This window comes from Tachypleus tridentatus, chromosome 9 (genome assembly GCF_004210375.1).
Source record: "Tachypleus tridentatus isolate NWPU-2018 chromosome 9, ASM421037v1, whole genome shotgun sequence".
Taxonomy (NCBI): domain Eukaryota; kingdom Metazoa; phylum Arthropoda; class Merostomata; order Xiphosura; family Limulidae; genus Tachypleus; species Tachypleus tridentatus.
Window position 1 is genome coordinate 143,324,827 of NC_134833.1, and position 26,139 is coordinate 143,350,965.

The following is a 26,139-nucleotide window of genomic DNA, read 5'->3' on the forward strand; positions in this document are numbered from 1 at the left end:
GTTGTGAAGATTTGTTAGTGTACCGTGTTCGATAAAAACCCATAGATTTTAAGTATGTTTTTTATTTTATCAAATGAATTTTACCTATTTCCGGGGCTTGGCATGGTCAGGTGGGTTAAGACACTCGACTCGTAACCCGAGGGTCGCGGGTTCGAAACCCCGTCACATTAAACATGCTCGCCCTTTCAGCCATGGGGACGTTATAATGTTACAGTCAATCCCACTATTCGTTGGTAAAAGAGTAGCCCAAGAATTGGCGGTAGGTGGTGATGACTAGCCGTCTTCCCTCTAGTCTTACACTGCTAAATTAGGGTCGGCTTGCGCAGATAGCCCTCTGTAGCTTTGTGCGAAATAGAAAAACAAACCAAACCCTATTTCCGGTGCGAAGAATAAAAACACGAAGAAGTAGGAAAAAGAATTAATTAAAATTGAAGATGCAATATTTCGTGTACTGATAGATTGCCTTAAAGTTTTGAATGTGGGGTATGTGTCCAGTAGACCACATCCACTGAAAATATGTGATATTTTGGATTACCACAGTACGAGCTACAGAAAATGAAAAAAATTACTAAACTATCACCTCAGTTAATAAAGAACAGTGTATCCCGCAGGCTGTTTTGGCTGTATAACACACTACCACGTGTAGGTGAAATTCCACAGCCCTGAAGCACGAGCAAATAGAACGCGTAAAGGTTCGTGGCCCAATATGTGTCGTCGTGAAACAACGACAATATTCTCCAAGAAACGGTTTGGGTGTCTGTTGCAAGAATGCAAAACAAACACCTTTAGTTTTTCACACTGTACGCCGAAAACGCAGGATTCAATAACAGCTGAATGAGTTTAGTCATTTTTAATCGCATGCTTGAATCACATGGATGCAGTTTGACCTACAATCCTCAGACAGAATATTTTGTAAGCTTTCATTGTAGTTGCATTGTACGTGACATATCAAATATGGCGAGGTCAAAATATATCATAGGAATATTGGATGACGAACAAAACCTCTTAGTGACTCGTACAACGTGCAACTAACTTTTCGTTTACGCTGACAAACAAAAACGAGTTGTTAGTCATTTCCGTTTCGATTTTTTTTTAAGTTTTATGTTTCTGAAACAGTGTCATATCTAATTTCTTTCCGTCTCGCTATTGTAAATATACAGTAATTCAGTTTCAGGTTGGAAAATTTTGAAAATTAGTTTTCATTATTCGTCAAATTCAAGTTTTTTGACTCGAAAGAACACCAATATTACGAAACAAGTCAATAGTTCAACACTTCATGTACTGGATTGTAGCACTAAAGCAATTAGCGCATATGTCAGTGTACAACTTCGACCATTATGTTTTATTTATGAAGTTCACGTAATTACAGAATTTAAAACCGAGTATTATAATATTTCCCAGTGGTTTGTATGGATGTAAGTTGAACATTCAGGGGAGCTGCTCCAGGAGCCAACCTGATGATAACTAGCACCACTTTGCGTGGATCTGATTGTACGATATTAAGAATTGAAAAGTTTGGGAACACTTACAAATACTCACATGAAGCTGGGAACAAATTCGAGGAACAATTTTTAAAAACCATATGACTCAAATCTTAGAGGGTCGGAATACATCTTCACTTTAATATTGTACAAAACAATTACAGGAAACAGTTTTATTATACGTTAAAGCTAGCATGTTTTAATTATGTAACATTAGTAGGGTTGGACTGTGAGGCGTGGACAAAATATTTTTACTCCAGGGGCTATATAGGTTTATGTATATTACATTGAGCTGTTGAAAAGTAAGTTATTTGGAATCGCTAGTGAGTTAACCTTCAAGTGGTGGAAAACTTGGTTGACATGATTTTGAGTTTTAGTGTTATTTTCGAAAAATTGTTAAATTTCAGCGTCTAACACATTTTAGCATATCACTGCTTGGCTTAAGTGATAGCTTTGTTAGTTTTCAATTGTGTATCTACTTCATCTCACATATGGTCGCGTTTTATATTAAGACATTATTTTACAATGATATATTAAGCCTGATAAATCTGATTTATATGTATAAAATATCTTAATCTAAGATGCTATTAATAAACTAAGATCGACATTTTACAAATAAATGTAAGTTGTTAGCCATGTTTACAAATGACGTATCAACATGTATATTATGCTAATTGTACTGCAGCAACATAAAAATAATAAAAATAAACTTACTACTGCAACATCAGGACTAGTTGAGTAAGTGAAAAAAAAAGCTGTAAAACAAGGACATTCTGTGACTTTCATTTTACTGACTAGAAACAACTTTTTTTTTCTATATTGCCCCTTGTATTTATAATACACTCTTAAAATTTACTAGGAATTCAGGTGTGACTAGAATTCTTTAGGCCTATGTTATTAAATTTGAATTTTAACATCTACATTTCAATAATTAAAAAGATATAGCTTATTAAAGTACTTTAGGAATTGGGGTATATTATAATAAAATATAATTTTATATTAATTGTCTGTGGTTCTTAATAGATTTTCAACCCCAATTTTTCTATGAAATTACTCATAATTATTAGTTTTTGATTTTCGGAATAAATTGATGTAATGGGTAACCTTAACTTAAATTTTAAAATATATGGTTAAGTACTCATAAAATTAAATTTATAAGTTGATTAATATTAATTAACACTGAAATGTAATAAATATATTGTGGAACAAAAGATGATGGTGACAACTGGTTTCAGTATACTGACACTTCCAGTAAAGGGTTAACAAAAATCTTTCTTTCCAAATTAATCTGAAAGATATACATTTTCTGTTGTGTGATAGTACAAAGCAAATGTATCACTGCATTCAATTTTTATTACAGACAGAAACAACAAAGTTTATTCTTCAATATCTATGTACAGTAACAAGTACTGTTTCCACTTGGGTAGAACAACAGATTATAGAAGCCAACACAATTTTGGAAGCTTTTGGTATGTTTTATTGATAATTTGAGGAACTAATGCTTATATAAAAATATACTTTTCTTCTGAAGTGTAAAACAGTTTTTGAAGAAGATCGAGGTAACAAATGACTATTTAATTTTTTTTTCTTTTATTCTTGTGTAAAGGTTTATATTCAGTGAATATATTTCTATATATTTTAGTGTAAAATATAGAAATGACTGTAAAATTCTTGTTTTTTAGTTTAAATAATTGCTGGAGTAATTTTATAGAAAAATTTTAGTTTAGAAAAATATAGATTGTATAACAAATAGAACTATAGATCCAAATTTCAATTACTTATTAGATGTATTTCATGGGATCTTTTGGCAGTAATATTTGCCAAGAGCCCTTGAACTGTACATGGGCTTAAGTCATTTGCAAACTTGCAGTTAGCTCACTGGCTTAGTGATAATGATCTTACTTGTGAGAGTAGGTTTTGACCTATGGATTTAATACCAGAGCTCAAAAGAAATAAAGAAAAATATTTTCTTCACTGATTTTCTATCACTTTTGCCTTTTTTAAGTGTAAGACATTTAACTGTTATAGCTCTAGAACTACTGACTGGATATATATGATATCCCTCTGTTCTTGAAATATTTTTCTGAACTATTTACATGCCAAATTTCTCAAGGGTTTATGACTTTGCTTGTTACAAGGCCCTTAATAGCATAACAGTCACATGAAAATATCGACAAAACTGCCATCAGTATTGTAATAAATTCAACTAATTACTACTGGGTCTTTTTTTGTATTTTGATATAGCAAATGAATGATTTTATCCAATATATTTGGTCATTTCTTTATCATATATATCATGTTAAGCATAAACATAAAACTACTCAATATGTTATAATATGTGGACAACTTACCAGGAGTGAATGTTGTAGAAAAAAAGTCACTGGTTTGAGGATTAAACTGATTTTCATTCAAACTATTTAAAAAGTTCAGAATAATTTAAAGAAATTACAAGTATGATAAAATTAAGTTTTAAAATTCAGTTCTTATGAAAATACAGAGTAGCCTTAATTTTGGTAAAGAGGTCATTTAAGTATAGAACTGATGCATAAAACTGAAATGCAAAATAAAGTTTGAATTAGAGGAATGTTTTCAATACCACAAGAATATTTTGTAAATAAAATATATAACTCTTCAATTTTAAAGCCCAATAACCTTTTTTATGTATGAACAGAGTTAAACCTTAAGAAAGTTTTAATATGGTAATGATGAAAAAATTTAGTATTTTTCTTGCCAAGAATTATAGATTTAATTTGTAAGTAAATATATATATAAACAATATATAATATATATATAAATATATAAACAATTTTACTTTTATACTTTTTTTTAAAATTTCTGTGCTTGTTCTCTAACTGTTTTGGGTTAAACATCATTGGAATATTAAGCCTAATATTTCATTTTTTGTTGTTGTGGCAGGTAACGCTAAGACTGTTAGAAATGACAACTCTAGTCGATTTGGAAAGTTTATTCAAATTTGTTTTGATGCTCACTATCAAATTAAAGGTTGTATCATACAAGACTATTTGTTGGAACAGTCACGTATCACATTCCAGTCTGTGGGAGAACGAAATTATCATGTTTTCTACCAGGTAGTTGCAGCAGCACAGAAGAATGATGAATTTCGAGAACAGTTCATGATTACTTCAGCAGAATCATATAATTACTTAAATCAAAGTGGTTGTACTACCATCGGTAGTACTGATGATGCTACCATGTTCGATTCCTTGAGGTTGGCCATGTCAGTGCTTAATGTACCTTCCGAGATGAGTGATGGTATTTTTGGTGTTTTGAGTGCTATTCTGTGGTTGGGAAACCTTCAGTTTTCAGACTTGGACGGAGAAAAGTGTCAGTTAACACCTGGAGATGAAGACATTGTCATGAAAGTTTCAACACTTCTTGGGGTAGATCCAGAAGGATTTTCCCAGCTTTGTCTTCATCGTCAAATAATAGTAAGGGGAAATGTGACAGAGATTCCTTTCAAACTACATGAGGTAAATTCGGAATCATAATTTATAAAACTCGAGTTAAAAATTACTGAAATTCATCAGTTCATATCAAATACACAGTAATTCTATTCTGTTCCTTCTCCATCATTTGATAAACATTGTATATGTAATTTCAAATCAAAACACAATATATTCCATTGATTTCTTTATTAAATTGACTATAATTTATTTGGGATAGCTAGGTATTAAACTTTTGAATTATCTTTTGGCAGCTAATGTCTTAATATGTTTTAGTATTGTATATATAAATTGTCAAACTGTCTTCTGACTTTTAGGTATTTGTTTCATCACTGATTGCTTTTGGACTTTTACAGAAACTGTTCATTTAATTTTCATTATATCGTTAATATTAGTTCACATACATTTCCACATTTTTATTTTACCACAAAACAAACATGATTTTAAATGTGGGTTAAATTAATTTTGTTTGGTTTTATATTTTGTAACTTCAAGATAGTAAAGGGACAGATAACTCTAAAAATATTACAGGAATAGTTTTAGTAAATAAAATAAGCCTTGTGGTCAGACATTAGAATTACGCCTATTATATTCTTAATACTGCATTTTGTATATGATCCCTTAGGGATTGTCAAGAATTAGAAGAGTGTATAATGATAATATGGTGTACACAGTGTGGGTGGAATATTACTATAACCGTGATTTGCTAGCTTGGAAAACTCATTCACCCTGCAGCTATTGTTGTGGTAAAAACAGTTTATATGAAGTGTTCTGACTACTAATGTGTTTATGGTACCTCAGCTGGCCTGATGAGCTTTGGACTGAGCAAAAGCATTGGCTGAAATTAACATTCTTGTCATAAAACATTAAATTTAGGTACTGGTTGTTTAATCCACTTGATTAACTTTCACCCAAAAGCTGTTGAAGTATAATGCTATCAGAAGTTTAGGTGTTCTGTAAACTAATTATTTTTTTCATTTTATTATGATGTCAGGCACAAGACAACAGAAATGCAATGGCCAAGGCTCTATATTCTCGTACCTTTGCTTGGATAGTAAGCTACATAAATAAGTGCACTAACCCTGGAAAAGATAGTAAGAGGTTTCTTGGAGTCTTGGACATATTTGGATTTGAAAATTTTGCAGTAAGTTGAAGTATACTTTATGAAAAAAAAGGAATTATTGTTAGTTTATTCTTACGTTTTTCTAACAAAAAAAAAATTGCCTGAATTATTTTGATATTCATCTGCTACATTTTTCACATTAAAGCTGAGCCTCAAAACATCAATTAAAGTTTTAATATTAAGACAAAATTACATAATTTTATTATTTTGATATTTTATCCTTTATTCTGACTTATTAAAATAATTGTAAAAACTAAATATTTAAGTAAGAACCATATAAAAACATTTTGTAATTTTTTATGATATGTCTTGTTACCAGTTTAAGTAACACTAACTCTTGTTATTAAGGAAAGCAAGTAGAATGTTAACTTGTGTTTTTTTATGAACTTCAGATGAATAGCTTTGAACAGCTGTGTATCAACTATACAAATGAGAAACTACACAAGTTTTTCAACCACTATGTATTTACCCTGGAACAGGAAATTGTGAGTATTTAATACTTTATATCATAAATTTCATAAAATTTTAAAGGGACAAGAAGGAACTTATTAGCACATCAACTTCCAACTGTAACCATTCCTTACAACTTGTATTCATCCAATCTTTTTTTGAACTTGGTTAAGTTTTCTTCTTTCACCAACCTTGAAAGCAGCTTATTCCAAAAGCTAACTACCCTATTTGTAAAGTAATACTGTCTAAACTGTAGATGAGTTTTATGCTGTCAAAATGTGGATTTATGACCTGACCCCTTGTCCTGCTCTTTTCACTACTAAACACAAACACATTTGATGATTCTATATTATCAATACCCTTAATAATCTTAAGCACCTCAGTCAAATCACCACTGACTCTTCCCCTTTCCAGAGAAAACAAGTTTAAATATTCCAGTCTTTCTTCATAGGTCAATCCCATCATCCCAGGTATTGACCTTGTGTCTCTTCTATGTAATCTTTTCTAACAATTCAATGTTCTTCTTGAGGAAAGAAGCCCAAAACTGTACACAGTACTTTAAATGAGGCCTTACAAGTTATCTCTATAGTGAAACAATAATATCCATTGTTTTGTATTCAGTATTTCTATAGATGCTACCCAAAATTCCATTAGCCCTATAGCTAGCTAGCTACAATACACTGTTTAGATGACTTAAGTGAATTTTCAATCACAACATCAAGATCTTTTTCTTTAACATTATTTAATGTATTCTCATTTAAATTGTGAAATCCTAAGGGCATCACTTGATATTTTGGATTGTTAAACATCATCTACCATTTATTGGCCCAGTGTATCAAATGATCTAAATCTTCCTGTAAATTTACCTCATCTTTGATACAGTTAGCCACCCCACAAATCTTAATGTCATATGCAAACTTCAAAATTTTGTTAGTTATTCTAGGGCCAATATTATGAATATAAATTGCAAACAGCAGAGAACCCTGAGACACAATGTGTGTAGCTGTGATCCAGTCAGATCTAACTCCATTTATTACTACTTTCTGCTCTCCAGTCAATTTTCTATTAAATTTAATAGCATTACTTTGTACCTACAGTTTTGATTTTTGTAACAAGTCTTTTGTGAGTTCTTATCATATGCTTTCTGAAAATAAACTTAGACCAAATTCACAAAATTTCTTCCATCAATTTTTTCAGTCATATCTTCAAAAAATGTCAAAAATTTGTTAAAAAGGCTTTTCCTAGTGTATCAAACTGCTCTAAGTGACTCTACAATGCATCTTTAATCACACTTTATAAAACCTTTCCAGGTACTGATCTAAGACTAACTGGTCTATAAATGGTTGGACAATGTTTATCACCTCATTCAAATATTGGACTAACAGCCAATTTCCGATCTTCTAATACTCTTCCACTGCTCAATAATCTGTAAAATGTATTAGCTAGCAGTTTACAAATAAATTCTTTAAGTTCTTTTAAAACTCCAGGATAAAAGATGTCATGTCCAGTGGATTTATCAGTACTTAGGTTTCCAAACTTTTGTCTTACAAATTCAAAACTTAAACGATATCTTTTACATTAATATTTTTGTCAAACATTAAGTGCTTCCTTCGTAAAAACTGAAGATAGCATATAATTTAATGAATTTATCACCTTGTAATATTCTGAGATCATTTACCACCATTATTTTTAAGAGGCACAGTTTATATCCCAACATTTTGCTTACCATCATATACCCAGATAATCCCTTATTTGATTTAACTTTCTTAGTTTACTTTCATTCATATATAGTTTTTGCTCTTTTAACTTTCTTTTTAACCAACTCTCTTGATTTCCTATAGTCCTCCAAAGCCTAATTATATCCAGAAAGTTTAAATTTCTTGCATTTATTATATTTACCCCTAATATGATCTCTTAAACCTTTAGTAAACCATACTGACTTATTTTGTATGCATATCCTACATCTCTTCAAGATCTCCTTCCAACCCTTTAGCCCAACCTACAGAAGCCAAATCACATCTCATTCCATCAATATTGGTTTTCCTGATATTTTGAATTTGGTTATTATTCTTCAGTTTTATGTATAATTAAAATTAAGAATCTAATAATGTAATGGTTGTTTGTACTTAAATGCTCACAAACTGCAACTCTATCTATTATATTCACATCAAGTAGTAACATAGCTTCTTCTCTTGTATGTTCCTTTACTAGTTAGTGTATAAAAGTATCCTGAAACATTTCTAAACACCTATCACCCTTACTGCAAGATTCAAAATGTTCCCAATTAATACTATTGAAATTAAAATCTCCCATAAATAATAACATATGTTTCAGCTACCACTTGGATCTTTTTTATACAATTTCTCATTAACTTCCATATTTTGACCTGATGGTCTATAACAAATTTCAATTAGAAGACTTTTTCCTTTTGTATTGACTAAAATCAACCCAATCTAATTCAACTTCAATGTTATTTTCTTTAATATGCTTTAAATCAACAGGATACAATTAACTCTTTCCTTTTTTTTTCAATAGTCAGTTTCTAACAAATAATCTGTAGACTGGTATTTTAAAAGAATTTTTTCATCTAATTTGTTCAAATCTAACCAAGTCTCAGTGATACCAATAATATAAAAATCCACAGTTTCCACAACTTCCTTGAAGTCATCAGTTTTATTTATTATATTCCTAGCATTACAATAGTGACAATTAATCATAGATTTTAAAATATGTTTGTGTTTTATGCCCATTGTACATTTTTTCCTGTCAATCGTAGTTCCTATTTTACTAGTATCACAGTCCTTATCTCTGTCTAACCCTACTTTAAATCAATCATTACTGCTTAGTTAAGAGCCCTTGCTAACATGCTAGCCCCCTGCTTTGTTTGTAAGGCATCCCTTCCAAAACGATTAACCTTTCCAATAACATTGACTCCTTTAATTAATTGTGTTTCATTTTTTTTCTTAATAGAAGAACTCTAGATTTTTGGAGAGTAAGTAAGATCTGTTAAATATATTCTGGAATTAGTTATGAAATATGGAAAATAACCATTTTACCAAAACCAAAAAGGGCTGAAATGGTGATAATCTGTTTATATTTATTAACCTTAAGTAAATAAATGCTGAGCCAGGTTTGAAACCATGTAATACTGCAAAATGATTTCCACATTTAAAGCTGTGGGTACATTATAAGTATAACAGTTAAACTCTTAGCATCAGTGTTAGGGTATTGCTGACTAACTGACTTCTCATTAATTAGTAGTTCAAAATTAGCCTTGCTATCTTTGTGATAAATTCAGATATTTTCTGAAGAATAACACCTAGTAATTACTAATATATATTCATCATAATTAAAATCACATGTTGGTATTAAATATTTGTAGGCAAGTATTAAGTATTTATTGTTGAATTTTTTCTTCCAGATTTGAATTATTTGTGCAATATTTAAAAACATATATTTAAATTTTTCATGAGAATTATACTCATAAATAATCTGTATTAACATAAGCGTAAGTTATTTTCAATCTAATAACCTCATTTTAGGATATGTATATGTTTGTCAAATATTAATACTTTTTAGCAGTGTTAATGTTATATTTTGTAGTTTTAAATTTATTCAGTAGATGTTTTTAAACAACAGAATAATTATCCGTTTTGGTTACAGTACAAACAAGAAGAAATAACATTTTCCCACATTACCTTCACTGACAACACTGAATGTTTGGAATTATTAGAAAAGGTAAGAAGGAACTTTAAAATGGTGGTTAGTGATTATAAAAGTAAAGGTGAGAATTAATACTTGTACAGATTATAATTAACTGTGTATTTTCTCAAGGCTGAAGAAAACAAAAGTTCACATGTAACTAATAGTTCAGAATAGCAATGTATGTAGCTTCCATGAATAAAACTGCTACTTATGCCTGTGTATTTAAAAATACTGCAAAGCTCAAGAACTATAGAAGACAAATTATTTAATCTAGTTTTAGTTAATTTTTAATAAACAATAATTAGAATAAAGTTAGTCAAAGGTGTTTGACAAAATTCTTATTCATTCAAAATTTCTCCAATTTGTTTGTTTTGCAAATGGAATATGATTTTTCTTACAGTCTTTTTGTTTCTCATGAGAGATTTAATAGCTTTATATGACTAACATTATGTGGTGTTGTGATGTGGATTCTGTAAAAGGTTTGTAGTATACAGAAATATGAATAAAAATTCACAGTGATTTTTCTGATTCAGATTCTTGTTAAAAAGTCTTAATTCTTAAACTAGAGATATTTTAAGCATCCCTGATGAAAGATATTGTAGTTTCAAGTGCTAAATTGTGTATTTGTTTGGAATTAACTTGACCTTTTACTTTTACAGGCCCCAAAATGTATTCTTCGACTGTTGACAGAAGAGTGTCGAATACCAAAAGTAACATTTTTTATTGTCTCATAATTCTCTGTTAATTTTATTCAAAATTTATTTGTGATAAGGTATAAAATTCCAATGAAAATTTTAAGAACCATGTCATTTTTGTATATGATGAAATATGTTTAAAAGCTACTTGTTATTTTGTTATAATAAGTCTGTTTTGAATGTTAGACCATAGGCATTTGAAACAAGCATTCCAAAGATATATTGTATCTATCACAACTGATAGTCAGATGTCCTCAACTGGGCTTGAATCATGGCAGAAATATTAGTTAAATTCTATGCTAAGTGTGTTCATGTCTGTAATCAAAATATTATTTTCTTCACATGTAGTCTTTGAAAAAATAGTGTTGGTTATTAAATCTGTGTAAATTGTTATTCGTAATATTTGTTATTTTATTAGATTGTAATTTTTTTGACCAAATGGATTATTTCTGCTTTAAACAAACTTTAGTATAGACTCTTGAGAATAAATTGTAATCTTTAACAATAAATTTGTTTGAAATGTTTGCATTTCTGTAGGTAGTAAGACACTCTCATAGTAATAATGACAAAGCATCAAACAATTGTATCAAATAAGAAGTTATATCTGCTTTCATTAATAGGGCACTGATATTAGCTACAAACTTTAGTATAGACTCTTGAGAATAAATTGTAATCTTTAACAATAAATTTGTTTGAAATGTTTGCATTTCTGTAGGTAGTAAGACACTCTCATAGTAATAATGACAAAGCATCAAACAATTGTATCAAATAAGAAGTTATATCTGCTTTCATTAAAAGGGCACTGATATTAGCTACGTGAACAAGTTACATCAGGAATTTGCTTCTCACCCAAACTACGTTCGAGGAGATGACCGTCGACGATGGGATATTGAATTTGGTGTTAATCATTATGCTGGTGAAGTTGTTTATACTGTTGATGGATTTTTGGAGAAGAATAAAGATGTGCAACAAGATCAACTGTTTGATTTAATGCAGTTTTCTTCTAATGCCTTAGTTAAAGATCTCACAAATTTCCAGGTCAGTAAAATTTCAGAATGAAAAGTTTTGAAATCAGCAATATCTTTTAATGAAAGTGAAATAAGTTATAGCTGCATTTTATGCAAAGCTAAAAGTTTGCTTTTGAAGGTGATATCTTACTTCTGCACAGAGGAATGCCATTTCCCTCATACATCTTCCAATGAGATTTGTATGCCTCTAACTTTGAACTAAGTCCCATTTAAAATCACATGTGTAATGTGAACTGTGCTGTTGCTTTGAATGCAACAATAGCCCTCCACTAATAGAGCATTATGCAACCTCCATATGCAGTTACTTCCTCTGTGCACTTTCACTTCAAATAACTTCATTTTCTCCTTGACACTTATTAACCCTTTCACAATGGATCAAAGGTCAAATGTCTTGTATTTGTGTACTTTCTTTTAAAATTTTATTGAGCTACAATTTTAAGAATTTATGTTAATAAGTTTGGTATGAAAGTGTAGATTATAATTTAAACATTAATATTATAAATGAGTTAATTTTTTAATTTAAAAGTAAAATTAAAAGAACATACACCTAAATATTGATTTTTGTGATGTCAAAATACTAAATCTATAGTTTTGTACAAACTATGAACTCAAATTACCAATATTGACAAGCGAGAATATAAAATGAAAATCCTCATATCTTTTATTTTTCTAAGATGTGGCTTATGTACTTAATCAAACATAGTGGTCCTATTTACCTCTATCCATTTTTGGAAATGGTCCCTGTATAGGCTTACTTCAAGATATGAGTGTGAATAACCAGTTGGCAGCTTATTGGTTTTTCTCATGCATTTTAATCTGTTAAAAGGCTCCTACATCCCTCTGAACCAAGAGTTCAATGAGATAGGTTGTCTTTAGTCTGCTCAAAGTTTCATTTTTCTTAGACCTAAATACAGCTAAATATAAGCTTGTTAAATTATAGTGGAATTCTGTGGTATTAATATAGTAATTTACGATGTTTTTTTTTTCGTTTTTCAACTGTAAATTTTAAACCTTACAAATTTTTTATTTCACTTCCTCTGCGTGTGAAATCTTAAAAGGCTTATCAACCCATGTTCAGCAACAAATAAGTTTAAAGGTTTTAGTTAGAAGACTAGCTTTTAAGATAAATAAGTTTAATAATTTGTTTCTAAATAGTAATAATCTATTTAGACATATAATGTATAATAATCGGAATGTGACTGTATATTACAAAACACTATCCACTGAAACCCAGTCAAGACAGTCACTTTGTAAAGGTTAAATGTTAGTTTAATGTAACTGAATATGGTAACATGAGTGCACATGCACCTCATCAGTGCAAGTTATGTAATGTTAGCTAAGCATGACTGGAAGGTCAAAATAATAAAAAATAAATAGTTGGAACAGTTTGAGGTTGAACAGGAGGAAGATAGATTTCATCACCTTTATCCTCCTCCTGAACTTGGCTTGGTCAAATAAAATCTTCAACTCTCCACACTGTTTCATGACTTGATTTCTTGTGTAAGTTATTTTTATTCTCCTTGTTCTGTGTCTTATTATTTACACCCATTCTTTGTTCCTTAATCCCACCTATTGTTATTGTGTAATGTTTCCTCCCTTGCCTGAAATCTGAGTTCTTGCTGATTCCTTTTTCAAACAACATTACATCATACCCATATGTTTCATCTTCTTTGCCTTCTTGATTACCATGTCCTAACTTTCAGCCATATTCCCTTTCTCTTCCTAGATTCTCAGGCTTTGAAATATCTATTATCTGTTTGTGAAGAGACTTCCTATCTTCTGCTTCTTTCTCAAATGTCCAGTTTTGCATCTTGTCTTTTTTTCACTTTCTTCCTCCATTAAACATTCTCCATACACTTCATATCTAAGGTGCTTCATTGTGCTCCAGAAGGGTTTTCAGAAGTTATTTTTTTTCCATTCTTTTTACCACAATACTACATATTCTGTCCTTTCTCTGTTCACTTGATTCCACTCCCATTGAGACAGGATACACTATTCAACAAACTATTTCATGTATGCATGTTCTTTATCAGGATTCCTTTCTTCATCTTGTTGTTTTCAGTAGTGTTTTTGATTTACTGGAGTTCAGGACCAAAGCAGGCTAACACCAGTCTTCCATATATTTGTTGGTTTCTTGCCTTTCACCACCTTACCCTTTCACTCTTGCCCCTAAACTGACTTTGTCTGCCCCTAATCCTAATCTTCTTGTTCCACTTTACAGAGATTCTTCTTCCTGTCCTCATACTACCCATCATCAGGTTTGTTGCAGGCTTATTGGTGACTGTCCTGTTGGATAGGGCTCAGTGGGTGCCTTTTGTCTTGGTTCACAGATGTTTCTTTACTTTTCTTGTACAGTTGAGTACTTCAAATTTTTACATGTGAACTTTCTCTTTACTTCTCTTCCTATTTATTTTTCTTCTCCTTCAGACTAAGTATAGCTTCCACATATTGAGGTTGCAGTATAAAATCTCTTAGACAAACATGCTATTGAGAGGATATACAACCTTTTTCCAGGGTTTTACTCTTGCCTCTTTGTGGTCCCTACATAGATGTGCTTAAACTTATTGCTGTTCCTTGGACTTCTGCCTCATAGGAAGGTATTCTTACTATTTCTTTTTTCTCTCTTCCATCTCTTATAATTCAGGCCCATATCAGCTGCTATGTCCAGTTCAAGCTGTTCAATGTTAGTTACAACAAATTGGTGCCTTTAAAAGTCCCTGCCCTCATTTATTACTACCCTAGGATTCCTTTTCTTGTGGAGACCTTTCCTCTACTACCCTTGCTGGATGAGTCTATCAGTTCCTCTGGGTGATTTATGATTTTCTGGATGTAGGTGCTCATATACTGTTTAGCATTTCTTTTCATAAGATTTATCACTTTAATAACTCTCTTGCTTCACATGTTCACCAGTCTTTAGATGAGATATAGATGATTCTCCACATGATTATCACTTGATAGTTACATTATTTGTCTGTTTCATTGCCCATGGGATTTTGACTTCCCCTGAATGCCAGTCTTCAATCAACCCACCATCTTTGAGATGGTTGTTTTTACTTTTCCTCTTTTATACCAGTCAGGTTCCAACCAGGTGGCTGGTGTTGCCTTCCAGGGTATGCATACTTCCCAAAATCTGCTCTGGACCAGTATAACAGAAAATGTTCAGCCCATTTGCCCTGGCTTTATAAATGCCCACTATGGGATGTTTCTCAAGACTACTTGTGGTATATAAATGTACTGAATTGTCTGATCCAGACTGTACTAATTCCATAGACTATTATGAAAAAGAGCACCAGAAAAGTGACTGTCTACTTCTTTGGCTTGAGCTTGCTTGCTTTTAAAATTACTCATTACATTGTCTCTAGTAAAACACCTTTTTTGCTGATGGTCAGATGGGGATTTGAGCATGTCTTTGAGTATCTTTGGTGCAAACTTTTCCCATTTTTTTTCAAACAGAACATGGGAGACCCTTGTTACTTATCAGTTTTTACTCATTGGAATGACGGACAATGAAAAATCGTCACCAGTTGAGCTTAGCATGATACGGTAAGACAGTAGTGACTCTGTAATATAGGTCACCCTTCAAATACCTACTGTGCTCCCATACTGCAGTCAGAGTTAAACTGATAGAGCCAGGTGAGAACAGTCTTACAGTATGATCATGCCCTAACCACACTACACGTGTTGGCTTGTTGATTGCTTATGTGCAGGTGCTTAATTTGCCCTGTACAAATATTCCCCAATTCTACAACACTGAGCTCTTTTACCTCTCCAACTTTCAGTTGCAGATGAGGAGCATATCTTCATTGAGGCGTGATGCAATCTCCCACAGATGTGACCCTAAGGAGTCCCTGCTATCAGGTGTCACTCTCAGTTGAATTTTTTTTCAAGCACTTTCTGAAAGGATCTCATTTAGACAAAGTTTTGCACCAACTTATCACCACTTTAATGTGTGATTTTAACATTTCTGTGAGCTGAGTTATTATTTCAGAATTCATCAGATATTTACCTCCTCACACATTTCCATTTCCTTCTTCACTTCCAGTTTGCTCTTTCTTTTCTGATTTCAATTAAGAGTGAATTTTTTACAAGTCCAAGTGCATAGAGGAAATTAGTGTGCATGGAAATTGTGTTCCTTCCTATTGGTGGAAAACTAATGTCACATTTTTATTGGTAGAGGCTTTTGTTGCATGGTAAATTCATAATGCACCAGCACAACTCACATTAAATGTGAATATAGGTTGGAAGTAGTTCACGACTAGTTTATGCAAATTTCAGAGGCAGATACACATGAAAATAACATATCTGTGTGTCCATTGGAAATACATTTTCAGATTAGTAAAATGTTAACATTTCTTAAACTTGTTTCCTTAAGGTATTATAGTCCAATAGATAGAAAAATAAATGCAACCGAACTGTGGACTGTAGGCTTTACTTTTCAACAGTATTAAGTTCAGTACACAGTATGTAATATATTCTAGAAGGATAGTTATCAGTTTTTGTATAAAAAAAAATTGCACTCTTATTTTATTCTTGATGACGAGAAACCCACTCGAAATAAAAATGTATCTCAGAATAGCTGGTATGGGTATTAACACTTTTATTGATAAGCAGAGAACAACGTTTCATCCTTTTTTAGGTCATCTTCAGATTAAGAAAGTTTGAATGTGACCATTAACGGACACGTCTAAGGAATGAGAGTATAAACGGGTACGTTTTAGGATACTCTCATACCAAGCATTCTGAGATACTCTTATTTTATTTTTATTAAAATATGTGATACCTCAACAAATGGGAAACCAAAATTATAATTTATTATGTACTTAAAATCTTGAAGAAGTTTAGAAAAGCAAAAACTTGTAAACATTTTGTACATGATGTAGGATCTTCTTGGAGTAAAAGTGGCTGCTTTAGGAGATGGAAAAAGTACAATATCACGTACCATTACCAAAGGTCGTCCCACTGTAGCAGATGCTTTTCGTTATCAACTAACAACCCTAGTAGATGTGCTGCATTGTACGGATCCATGGTAAAGATAGTTTAAGAAAAATTCTGTAACAAATAGTGTTCCTTATTTTTATTTTATTTTTATTAAACATAAGTATTAACCTCACTATGTGAACTATATTGGCTGATGAATATTTAAATTTGTGTATTTCTAATCACAAAATATTTTCTGGCACTATTTTTACACTATTATTACATTTAGTATTCCACATTTTTGGACTATAAGAATGCCATTCAAATTATACTAATCAATTAGATAAGAGTAGCCCATGAATTGGCAGTGGTTCTGTTGGTTAGCTGCATTTTTTCTAGACTATCATCCTCCTATGGAACAGTGATAAGTCTATGGACTTAAAAGTGCTAAAATATGGGGTTCATTTCCCCTATGGTAGACACAGCAGATAGCCCAATGTGGCTTTGATATAAACAAACACACATACATTCACACACCATTTAATTTGTTAGTTCAAGCTCAAAACTGGGATGGCTATGTGCAAATATATTTTTACTTTAGCACTTTAGAGTTGTTATTACTGATAACAAGGGATTTTTCTTTTCTTAGAATCAGTTAGCAATTCTTTTGATAAATAATCAGAATGTCTCAAATATTTTTATTATTTCACTTGTTTGTAATAGTATCAAAGCATAACCATATTAATATTTTGGCATTGTGATAAATGTCAGTTTTTTTTTACCTATTTTGGTGTGTGTTTTTTTTAGGTATGTGAGATGCATCAAACCAAACCAAAAAAAATCTCCAAATTACTATGATTCTAAAGAAGTTTTAACACAGTTGAAATATTTAGGAATGGTGGATATTATTCGGATAAGAAAAGAGGTAACAATCTTGTACCTTTTAAAATTTAAATTACATCAAATAAGTTAAAGTGTTTATATTGTTGTTTATCTTTTTATTTTTTGGCATCCTTTTCATGAGTAAACCGTTCTTCATTCATTCTTTTATATCTAAGAATTTATATATAGAATTTTACTTGTTAAAGCTAATATTCATTGGGAGAATTGTCCTGCACTGTACTAGCTGTGAAAAGTATGTATCTGAAAATGAACTATTAAATATTGTTTTTTTATTAACAAATACAAAGAATTTTTTTTATTCTAATTTAAGAATGCATATGCAAGTTATCCGTGATGACAAGAAACCCACTCATATGCAAGTTATCCGTGATGATAAGAAACCCACTCAAAGTAAAAATGTATCTCACCACGGCTGGTATGAGTATTAATATTTTTACTAATAAAGCAGAGAACAACGTTTCAATATTCTTAGTGCTTTATTAGTGAACCTTTTAATACCCATACCAGCCATCCTGAGACATATAAATATATATAGATATATGCAAGTTAATTTAAATTTTAAGATCTTATTGTGATGTTAAGGTATTCATTTTATAACTAATTGTATGTCATATTGTATTTCAGGGTTTTCCAGTCCACTTTCCATTTTCTGATTTTATTCAGAATTATCGATGTCTTGTATCTAAAGTTGTACTCTCAAAAGACCCTCAAGAAGCAGTAGCAACTATACTGAAATCTTTAAGGATGCCAGAGATGGAATGGCAGATAGGAAAAACAAAGGTCTGTAGTAGTGGATTGCAACTGTATTGTTAAACCAGAAGTTCAAGATTATTTATGTGTATATAATGAATAAGTGAATGCAAGTATTTTGATACAACCTAGTTTGACAAGAAATCATACTTATTATTTTTGAAAAAGAAAGCAGATTTGCAAATAAACTTTTTTTTAAAATCAAAAACATAACTGTTTCTCGCTAAATATTATTTTGCATTTAGGATAAAAGTAAATGAGTAGTAGTTTTGTCATTTGCGATGTTTTTATCTGTTAATTATTGCATGAAAAAGTTACATGCTTAAGTTACTATTTTTTTACAATATTTGATTTTATAAAGTATATTACTTTGAACTGTTCTAGGTTTTTCTCAGAAACTCTGTATATGACCCTTTGGAAGACCAAAGAAAGGCCCTTACCAAAGCTATGGCAACTGTCATTCAAAACGTATGGCGTGGTTTCGTTCAGAGAAGAGGTAAGAAAAGTTATTTAATATTTTCTAAATAAATACTGCAAAAGATTCAATAAACATGTCAAAATTAACTTAAGTATTTTAGCATGATGTCTTATACGTGGAGTAAACTAGTGTACTTTATGCTTGTATGGTTTTGCTTTAGTTTTATCGAGGCTTAAGATAAACTGATTACTTTGGCTTTAAAACTTGGAGGGCTTTGAATTAATTTTAAACAATGTTATGAGATAAATTGGTTTCAAAATCTTTTGTTTAGCATTTTTACAACAAAGAACAGCTGCTTTAGTAATCCAGAGGCATTTCAGCGGTCGGCGACAAAGGCTGTATTTCCTACGTATGAGACGTGCTGCAGTTACTATACAAGTGAGTTTTAGGACTAAGAGACTTTCCTTACATGTGTGTCTATACAGACAGACAGACATGCACATTTCATATCTTAAGGAAGAAAAATGGGCAAATATTCTTAAATTTGTGATAAATATGTTAACAAAAAACTGAGAAGATTGGGTGTAGAGAAATTTAGCAATGATGGCAAATAATATCAAGTTAAAATTATATATAGGAAATTGTAAATTGTATTTTGGACTTTAAGTACCAGGGGATAGGACTTCAGATATATGAATACATTGTCTATAATATTTAACATCAGTTTGCTCCAGTTACATGTTAGTTCTGATATAATAAACTTTTTAAAAAGGTTAGTCAAAAAAGTAAGCAAGTAGTGAAGAATAGAGTTTACCATTTTGGAAACTGGAATTTCTGCTTCAAAGAATAAGTCTTGCTTAACACTCAATGTAATCTGTTTTTTTAACCCACTATTTTATGTCTGTCCCTTTTTTTTCTATCTCATTTAACCAGTAGTTTATTTTATAAATCAATTGTCAGTAAAAGTGTTTTTTCTTCAATAATTCATTCTTTTTAAGAAGTTATATAAAAATATAATATTGTCCTTTCAGGCTTACGTGCGTGGAATGTTTGCTCGAGAAGTGGCTGCAACTTTACGAGAGATGAAGCGACGAGAGGATGAGGAGCGTAGAAAACAACTCGAAGAAGAAGAACGACTTAGGCTTGAAGCTGAACGTCAGAGCTTGGAAGAAGAAGAAAGAAAAGCTGTGGAGAAAGCAGTGAAGTCAGTTGATATTTTGATTTGTTTAATGTTAAGTATATTAGCATAAACTGATCTTCATAACAGTTCTTTTTCTTCTTTACCAGCATCTTGGGTTTTAAAGAAATATGTTCTTGATTGTTAAATATATGAGTGGAGAAAAAGTATACAGTAAAGAAACTCATATTTATTTTTAAATATTTAAAAATAGTCTGTCAAAATTAGAAAGTTTATAGACAGGAGTACAACATTTTTAAAAGATTAAATCAATACTCACTAACAAATTAATTAAATAATATTATAAATCATAATTTTATATATACATGTATATAATTAAATAAAATATAAATATAAAAAATAGGCAGAAATTTTTTTTTATCAAGAACTTACAAAATAAAATATGAAAACAGTTTATAGACAGGAGATCAACAGTTTTAAAAGATTAAATCAATACTCACTAACAAATTAATTAAATAATATAAATCATAATTTTATATATACATGTATATAATTAAATAAAATATAAATATAAAAAATAGGTAGAAATTTTTTTTTTTATCAAGAACTTACAAAATAAAATATGAAAGCAGATGCGGTCTAGTATGTGGGTCGGTTTCATTTATTATGGGTTTAAATTTGTATAGACCTAATTATTTTATTTTATTAATCTCTTAATACAGACGTATTGTTTTTTATTTGTATTTTTCCTTCTGAACTTTGTAAATGTGTGTGTATGCACACTATATACATACATGTTTGTAGACCTTTGTTATATTAAAGCATAAAGTGTTGAAGATCTATTATAGTGTGAGAATCAGTAGGTCTGTACTTGGACATGTATGTTATAGAATAAAGATATACAGTCTCTGCCATGAATGTGCTTATTACTATTAACTAAGAAAATTCTAAGATAGTCTAGAATTGCATACAGTATGATGATACAAAGTATTCCCAGTATATGTACACACTTATTACCACCGTCTAACTGTTTCAAACAGAGAAACTCAAGATGAGCTAGTGACCATAACTTCTCTGGTGGAGAAGAATGTTCAACGAGCACAAGAAACATCAGACGTTCTAGACTTAGACGAAATGTTCTCCTTTTTGAGTTCAGTGCAACAACAAGAAGTGACAGTTGATGAACTGATGAATGAGATCAGCGATCAAATGGATGCTCTTTTAAAGGATGTTGATGAGGTAATTGGTTTTAACACAGCATATTTTACAAACAACATCATGCTATGTGGTAAAAATGCATTTCTTGAAAACAAAGATAACCTTTCCCAGTGATCAGTACTATTGAGAAGTTAAATAAAATTTAAAAATGGGCTATGAGAGTATAAAGGTTTTTGGAATTTAACCAAACATCCTTATTCACAAGAGAAAGTTGTTGTGACTGTTGTAAGTACATTCTCAAGGTTTTCAGAATATTTAGTTGTTGTCAAAAATTGAGTGAATTAAGGACAAATAATTAACAGTATTTTGAAATGTATCTCAGAATGGCTGGTATAGGTATTGACCTTTATTGATAAGCAGAGAATAATGTTTCGACCTTGCTAGGTCGTCTTCAGGTTAACAGAAAGAGAGAGCTTGCAACTGACTGTTGCCAGGTGCATCTTAGGGACAAGAGTACAAATGGGTACAGGATTTTAGGAAGTGTTGTTGTGTTTATTTGATTTGCAGTGTTCAAAAATGTGTGAAGGTTTTTTTTTCTTTGAATCTAGTTTCTATTTTTCTGTTTGTTTCTCCAATATAAAATTGTGGCAGTTGTTGCATTGTATTTTTTAAATTATGTTGGTGTTGTGTTTGTCAGTGTAGTTTTTTTTACATAGTATGGACTTTTACATAGTTTTGTGCCTAGTTTTGAATAAATTTGGTGTTTACTGGAATGTTGTTTTACGTTTTTTTCCAAATGTTGGTTGTTTTTCACTGATGTTGGGAACATGTGGTATGAGCCCAGCATGGCTAGGTGGTTAAGGTGCTCAACTCGAAACATGCTCACCCTTTCAGCCATGGAGGTGTTATAAGGTGATGGTCAATCCCACTATTTGTTGGTAAAGTAGCCCAAGATTTGGCAGTAGGTGGTGATGACTAGCTGCCTTCTGTCTAGTTTTACACTGCTAAATTAGAGACGGTTAGTGCAGATAGCCCTAGAGTAGCTTTATGTGAAATGCATAAACAAAAAAACAAACGTGGAATGTAGCAGTATAAGGTTTCGTAGTATGTTGTATCTTGGTTGGGATTTATTGTTGTTTGTTTGTTGTGGGTCTAGGTGTGTGTGGGTATAATTTTTTCCATGGTTTTTTGAGGAAATTTGTTGATGTTGATGAAGTATTGTTTTATTTTGTTGATTTCATCATTAATTGTATCGAGTGAGCATAGTTTAGTGGCTGTGTTTATATGGTTTCTTAATATGTTATGTTTTTCTTTTGTTTCATGTGCTGAATCCCAGGGAATGTATAATCCAGTATGGGTGATTTTTCTGTGTATTTCTGTTTTGAATTGTGTATTGGTTCTAGTGATCTTGAGGTTAAGAAATGCTATTTGGTTAGTTTTTTCCTGTTCACAGGTGAACTTAATATTGGGGTGTATCGAGTTAATGTGGTTGAAAAACTAGATGTGTGTTCTGTAGATATGAATCCAGCAATTGTATCATCAACGTACCTGTACCAGTATAGTGGTGGGTGTAAGGCTGAATTGATTGCTTGTGATTCAACGGTAAGTTGCAAACTCTCTCTTTGTTAACCTGGAGATGATGTAGGACAGTCAAAATGTTGTTCTCTGCTTATCATTGAGAGTGTTAATACCCATACCAGCAGTTCTGAGACACATTTGTATTTCAAGTGGGTTTCTCGTCATCAAGGAGTATTTTGAAATCTAACAGAATTTAAGTGTTGAATCAAGAGAAATTTTGTAAAATATTTTGAAATTATAAACTTTCAAATTGTAAGAGAAATTATTTCAACAGGAAACATATTAATTATATGTTTCCAAACAATTTGGTTTGCATAGATATAAAATGAAGGAAACAGTTATTGAGATTTAAAAATTTTTGAATATGTCAGTAAAAGTATGTCTAGGTAAGAATGCTGTAAAGCTATTTATTGCTTAAGAAATAGATATCCAAGAATAAAAGATTACTTATTATATGGAGTGGACTGGTTGCCTTAAAGTTCTATAACCATGGGTGTGCAGAAAGTGTTGTGATATCATAATAGTTGTGATCAAATAAATTAGGCTGTTTAGGATGAAAAAACAAAGTTTTTTGTGGTTTTTTTTTATAAGGAAGTAGAGCATTTAGACATACTGTTTCAGCTCTTCTTCATGATAATTGTATTTTGTCAGATGTCCCTTGAACTACCAAAGGAAGTGGTAAAATGCCAACAACCTGAACCAATATTAAGTTTTGATTACAAACATAACCCCCTGAGTACTTCACCTCCATCAGTTTTACACGAGAAACAAGTGCCAGTCATTACCTGCAGCCCAGTAAGTCAGTCAGTTGCATGTTCCAATTACAGTACTTTAATGATGGCATATTCGGTAAACACTAACAGTAACTAGATTTGTTAATCCCTCAGTTGTTCATACCAGCAGTTACACAGTACATGATAATATGATTAGAACATACTGAGAAATGAGAAATATATTTACTATTTCTGCTTTTGCATGATTGGTACACTATTTTTATGACACGTCACTTAATACACTGTTTATATTCTGTCACGATGTGTTTGATAACTCAGTTTGTGTAATGGTTCTTAATAACATGCTTGTAACACTATATCATTTCTCACACTACAAAACTGGAAGTTATTAGAATCTGTATCAATTCTTTCACAGCATGTCTGAGGCACTTTTATTATTTGTAGCATTCTTCACTCAGCAACATGAGGATATTAGTAGCATTTCCTCTGCAGTATAGTTGGGTCTCTATAATGTATTTGTAGCATTCCTTCTACAGCATGACTAGGACACTATTAGCATGTGTAGCATTTCTTCTGGTGTGGTTGGGCCTATTTTATATTTGTGTTATTTCATTTCTGGCTAGTTTGATGCACTGATTTAAATTAACATTTGTTAACATATTTCAGTAATAATACTGTATTTCTTGAATCCAGTACTGCATGATTGAAAATTAATAACTTATTATTATTACAGAGAAACATGTAGAACATAACAAATAGGCAATAATGTTTTGTTGTAGTTTGAATAAAATGGATAATTTTTTTCCTAAAAGATACATAGTACATCTTCTGATTTAACATATTTTAGAGAAATAAAATGTACTCATATGTAAGTTATTTCTGTTAGATGCTTATTTATTTCTACTGATGGGAAATTTAATTGTGAAATTAGTTGTAAAAGTTCTGAACTTTTTTGTATAGAGGTAGATGCTTGATTTAGAAGTCTTAGAGTACAAAGGTTATATTAATATTAAAACATGTACAATTAACCTTTAGATGTGGATGAATATTGCTTTTAATTCAAATTTAATAGTTACAGAATATTACCTATACACTATGAAATGAGTTACATCTTCTTACAGTGTGTTTAAACTTTCAGATAGTTCTAACTGGCTTGTACAGTACTGAATGGTTATGTTATATTGCTAGTTTCATATTAACATCAGAATGGTTATGTTATATTGCTAGTTTCATATTAACATCAGAATGGTTATGTTATATTGCTAGTTTCATATTAACATCAGAATGGTTATGTTATATTGCTAGTTTCATATTAACATCAGAATGGTTATGTTATATTGCTAGTTTCATATTAACATCAGAATGGTTATGTTATATTGCTAGTTTCATATTAACATCAGAATGGTTATGTTATATTGCTAGTTTCATATTAACATCAGAATGGTTATGTTATATTGCTAGTTTCATATTAACATCAGATCTAAACATCTCACCATCCACCTCCTTGTTGGAGGTCTCATATTAGTATGTGTTGTAGCTGTGTATCCAGTAGTATGGTCTCATGGAGTATCTCTGCTCATTAAAGTTTATTTTATAACTTACATTGATTATGAATGTGTTAACTTTATTCACTATAGAATATTACTGACTGGAAACAGAAAGAAGATGAAAATCAAAAGAAATCTGTTATCGAACAAGTTCAGAAAAATGAAGATCCAGAACGTGAAATCAGGTATTTAGTTTGATATGTAATTATGACTTTTGTAGCATTAAAGTTATGTTTTATAAAACTAAAGACAAAAATTTTAACTAATAGGAAAAGAAATATGTTGAAGAAGATAAGATTTTTTTTTTTGAAAATGATATTTATCTAAATTTATATTTTTCCTATCTTGAGTAAACTGAGAGTGTCTTCTTAATACCTGTTAGGAGGAAACAAAGAGTAGAAAAGAGATTGAATGAAATAGATGCCCAAGAAAAGGGACGCCAAGAAGATGAAGTTGAAGGATATTATGACATGATAGAGTTTGCTGAGAAATACTTTAACGACCATCTGCGTGATGTAAGTGGTACCATGATGCGGACGTTGACTCGGAGGAGAAAGTCCTCAGACAGTGTTGTTCCTAAATATGAGATGGTGACATACACTAGTAGTTGTTCGATACCTACCTCACATATTCATATTTATGACTTTGAAAATATTTCAATTGCCTGCACTATATTTAAGGTAAGATAAATGAGATTAGAAAAAATCTTGCATACATATGTAATTTTTGTTTTGTTTTCTTGCATAACACAGAATATGTTAAAGAGTGTTCTTGTTTTTCTCTTGAAGAATAAAAACTAGAAATTCTCAGTATTAGCTTACACCAGTGTTTTTCCAAACCATGCTGCAACATTAGTGTCTCATGGGAAGTTGGTAGGGTTTTTGCAACAGTTTCACCAAATGAAGAATAATTAACAACATAAATAAAGAAACAAAATGGTAGTGCATGTGGTATAAGGGGTATCCTGCAAACTAAGGTGATTGGGTTAGAGTGATGTCAGTTAAAAAGTTTGGGAACCAGTGATTTATATTCTAACATGTGCATACATTT

General features: G+C 31.1%; 1 protein-coding gene across 2 annotated transcripts in view; it reads left to right on the forward strand.

Annotated features, from left to right (window-relative positions):
- LOC143226563 (unconventional myosin-VIIa-like) overlaps positions 1 to 26,139 on the forward strand; it is a 71,905-nt gene that overhangs the window by 10,069 nt on the left and 35,697 nt on the right. Inside the window, exons 5-21 of one of the 2 annotated variants that reach the window (XM_076457685.1) lie at positions 2,842 to 2,950; positions 4,398 to 4,972; positions 5,940 to 6,089; positions 6,461 to 6,553; positions 10,182 to 10,256; positions 10,883 to 10,933; positions 11,717 to 11,956; positions 16,827 to 16,972; positions 17,671 to 17,788; positions 18,391 to 18,546; positions 18,901 to 19,012; positions 19,266 to 19,372; positions 19,966 to 20,138; positions 21,113 to 21,311; positions 23,460 to 23,603; positions 25,180 to 25,274; positions 25,472 to 25,769. In XM_076457685.1, coding sequence (XP_076313800.1) covers positions 2,842 to 2,950; positions 4,398 to 4,972; positions 5,940 to 6,089; positions 6,461 to 6,553; positions 10,182 to 10,256; positions 10,883 to 10,933; positions 11,717 to 11,956; positions 16,827 to 16,972; positions 17,671 to 17,788; positions 18,391 to 18,546; positions 18,901 to 19,012; positions 19,266 to 19,372; positions 19,966 to 20,138; positions 21,113 to 21,311; positions 23,460 to 23,603; positions 25,180 to 25,274; positions 25,472 to 25,769 — 2,841 coding nt within the window. The remainder of the gene's footprint in view (positions 1 to 2,841; positions 2,951 to 4,397; positions 4,973 to 5,939; positions 6,090 to 6,460; positions 6,554 to 10,181; positions 10,257 to 10,882; positions 10,934 to 11,716; positions 11,957 to 16,826; positions 16,973 to 17,670; positions 17,789 to 18,390; positions 18,547 to 18,900; positions 19,013 to 19,265; positions 19,373 to 19,965; positions 20,139 to 21,112; positions 21,312 to 23,459; positions 23,604 to 25,179; positions 25,275 to 25,471; positions 25,770 to 26,139) is intronic. The other variant, XM_076457686.1, reaches the window with a different exon arrangement.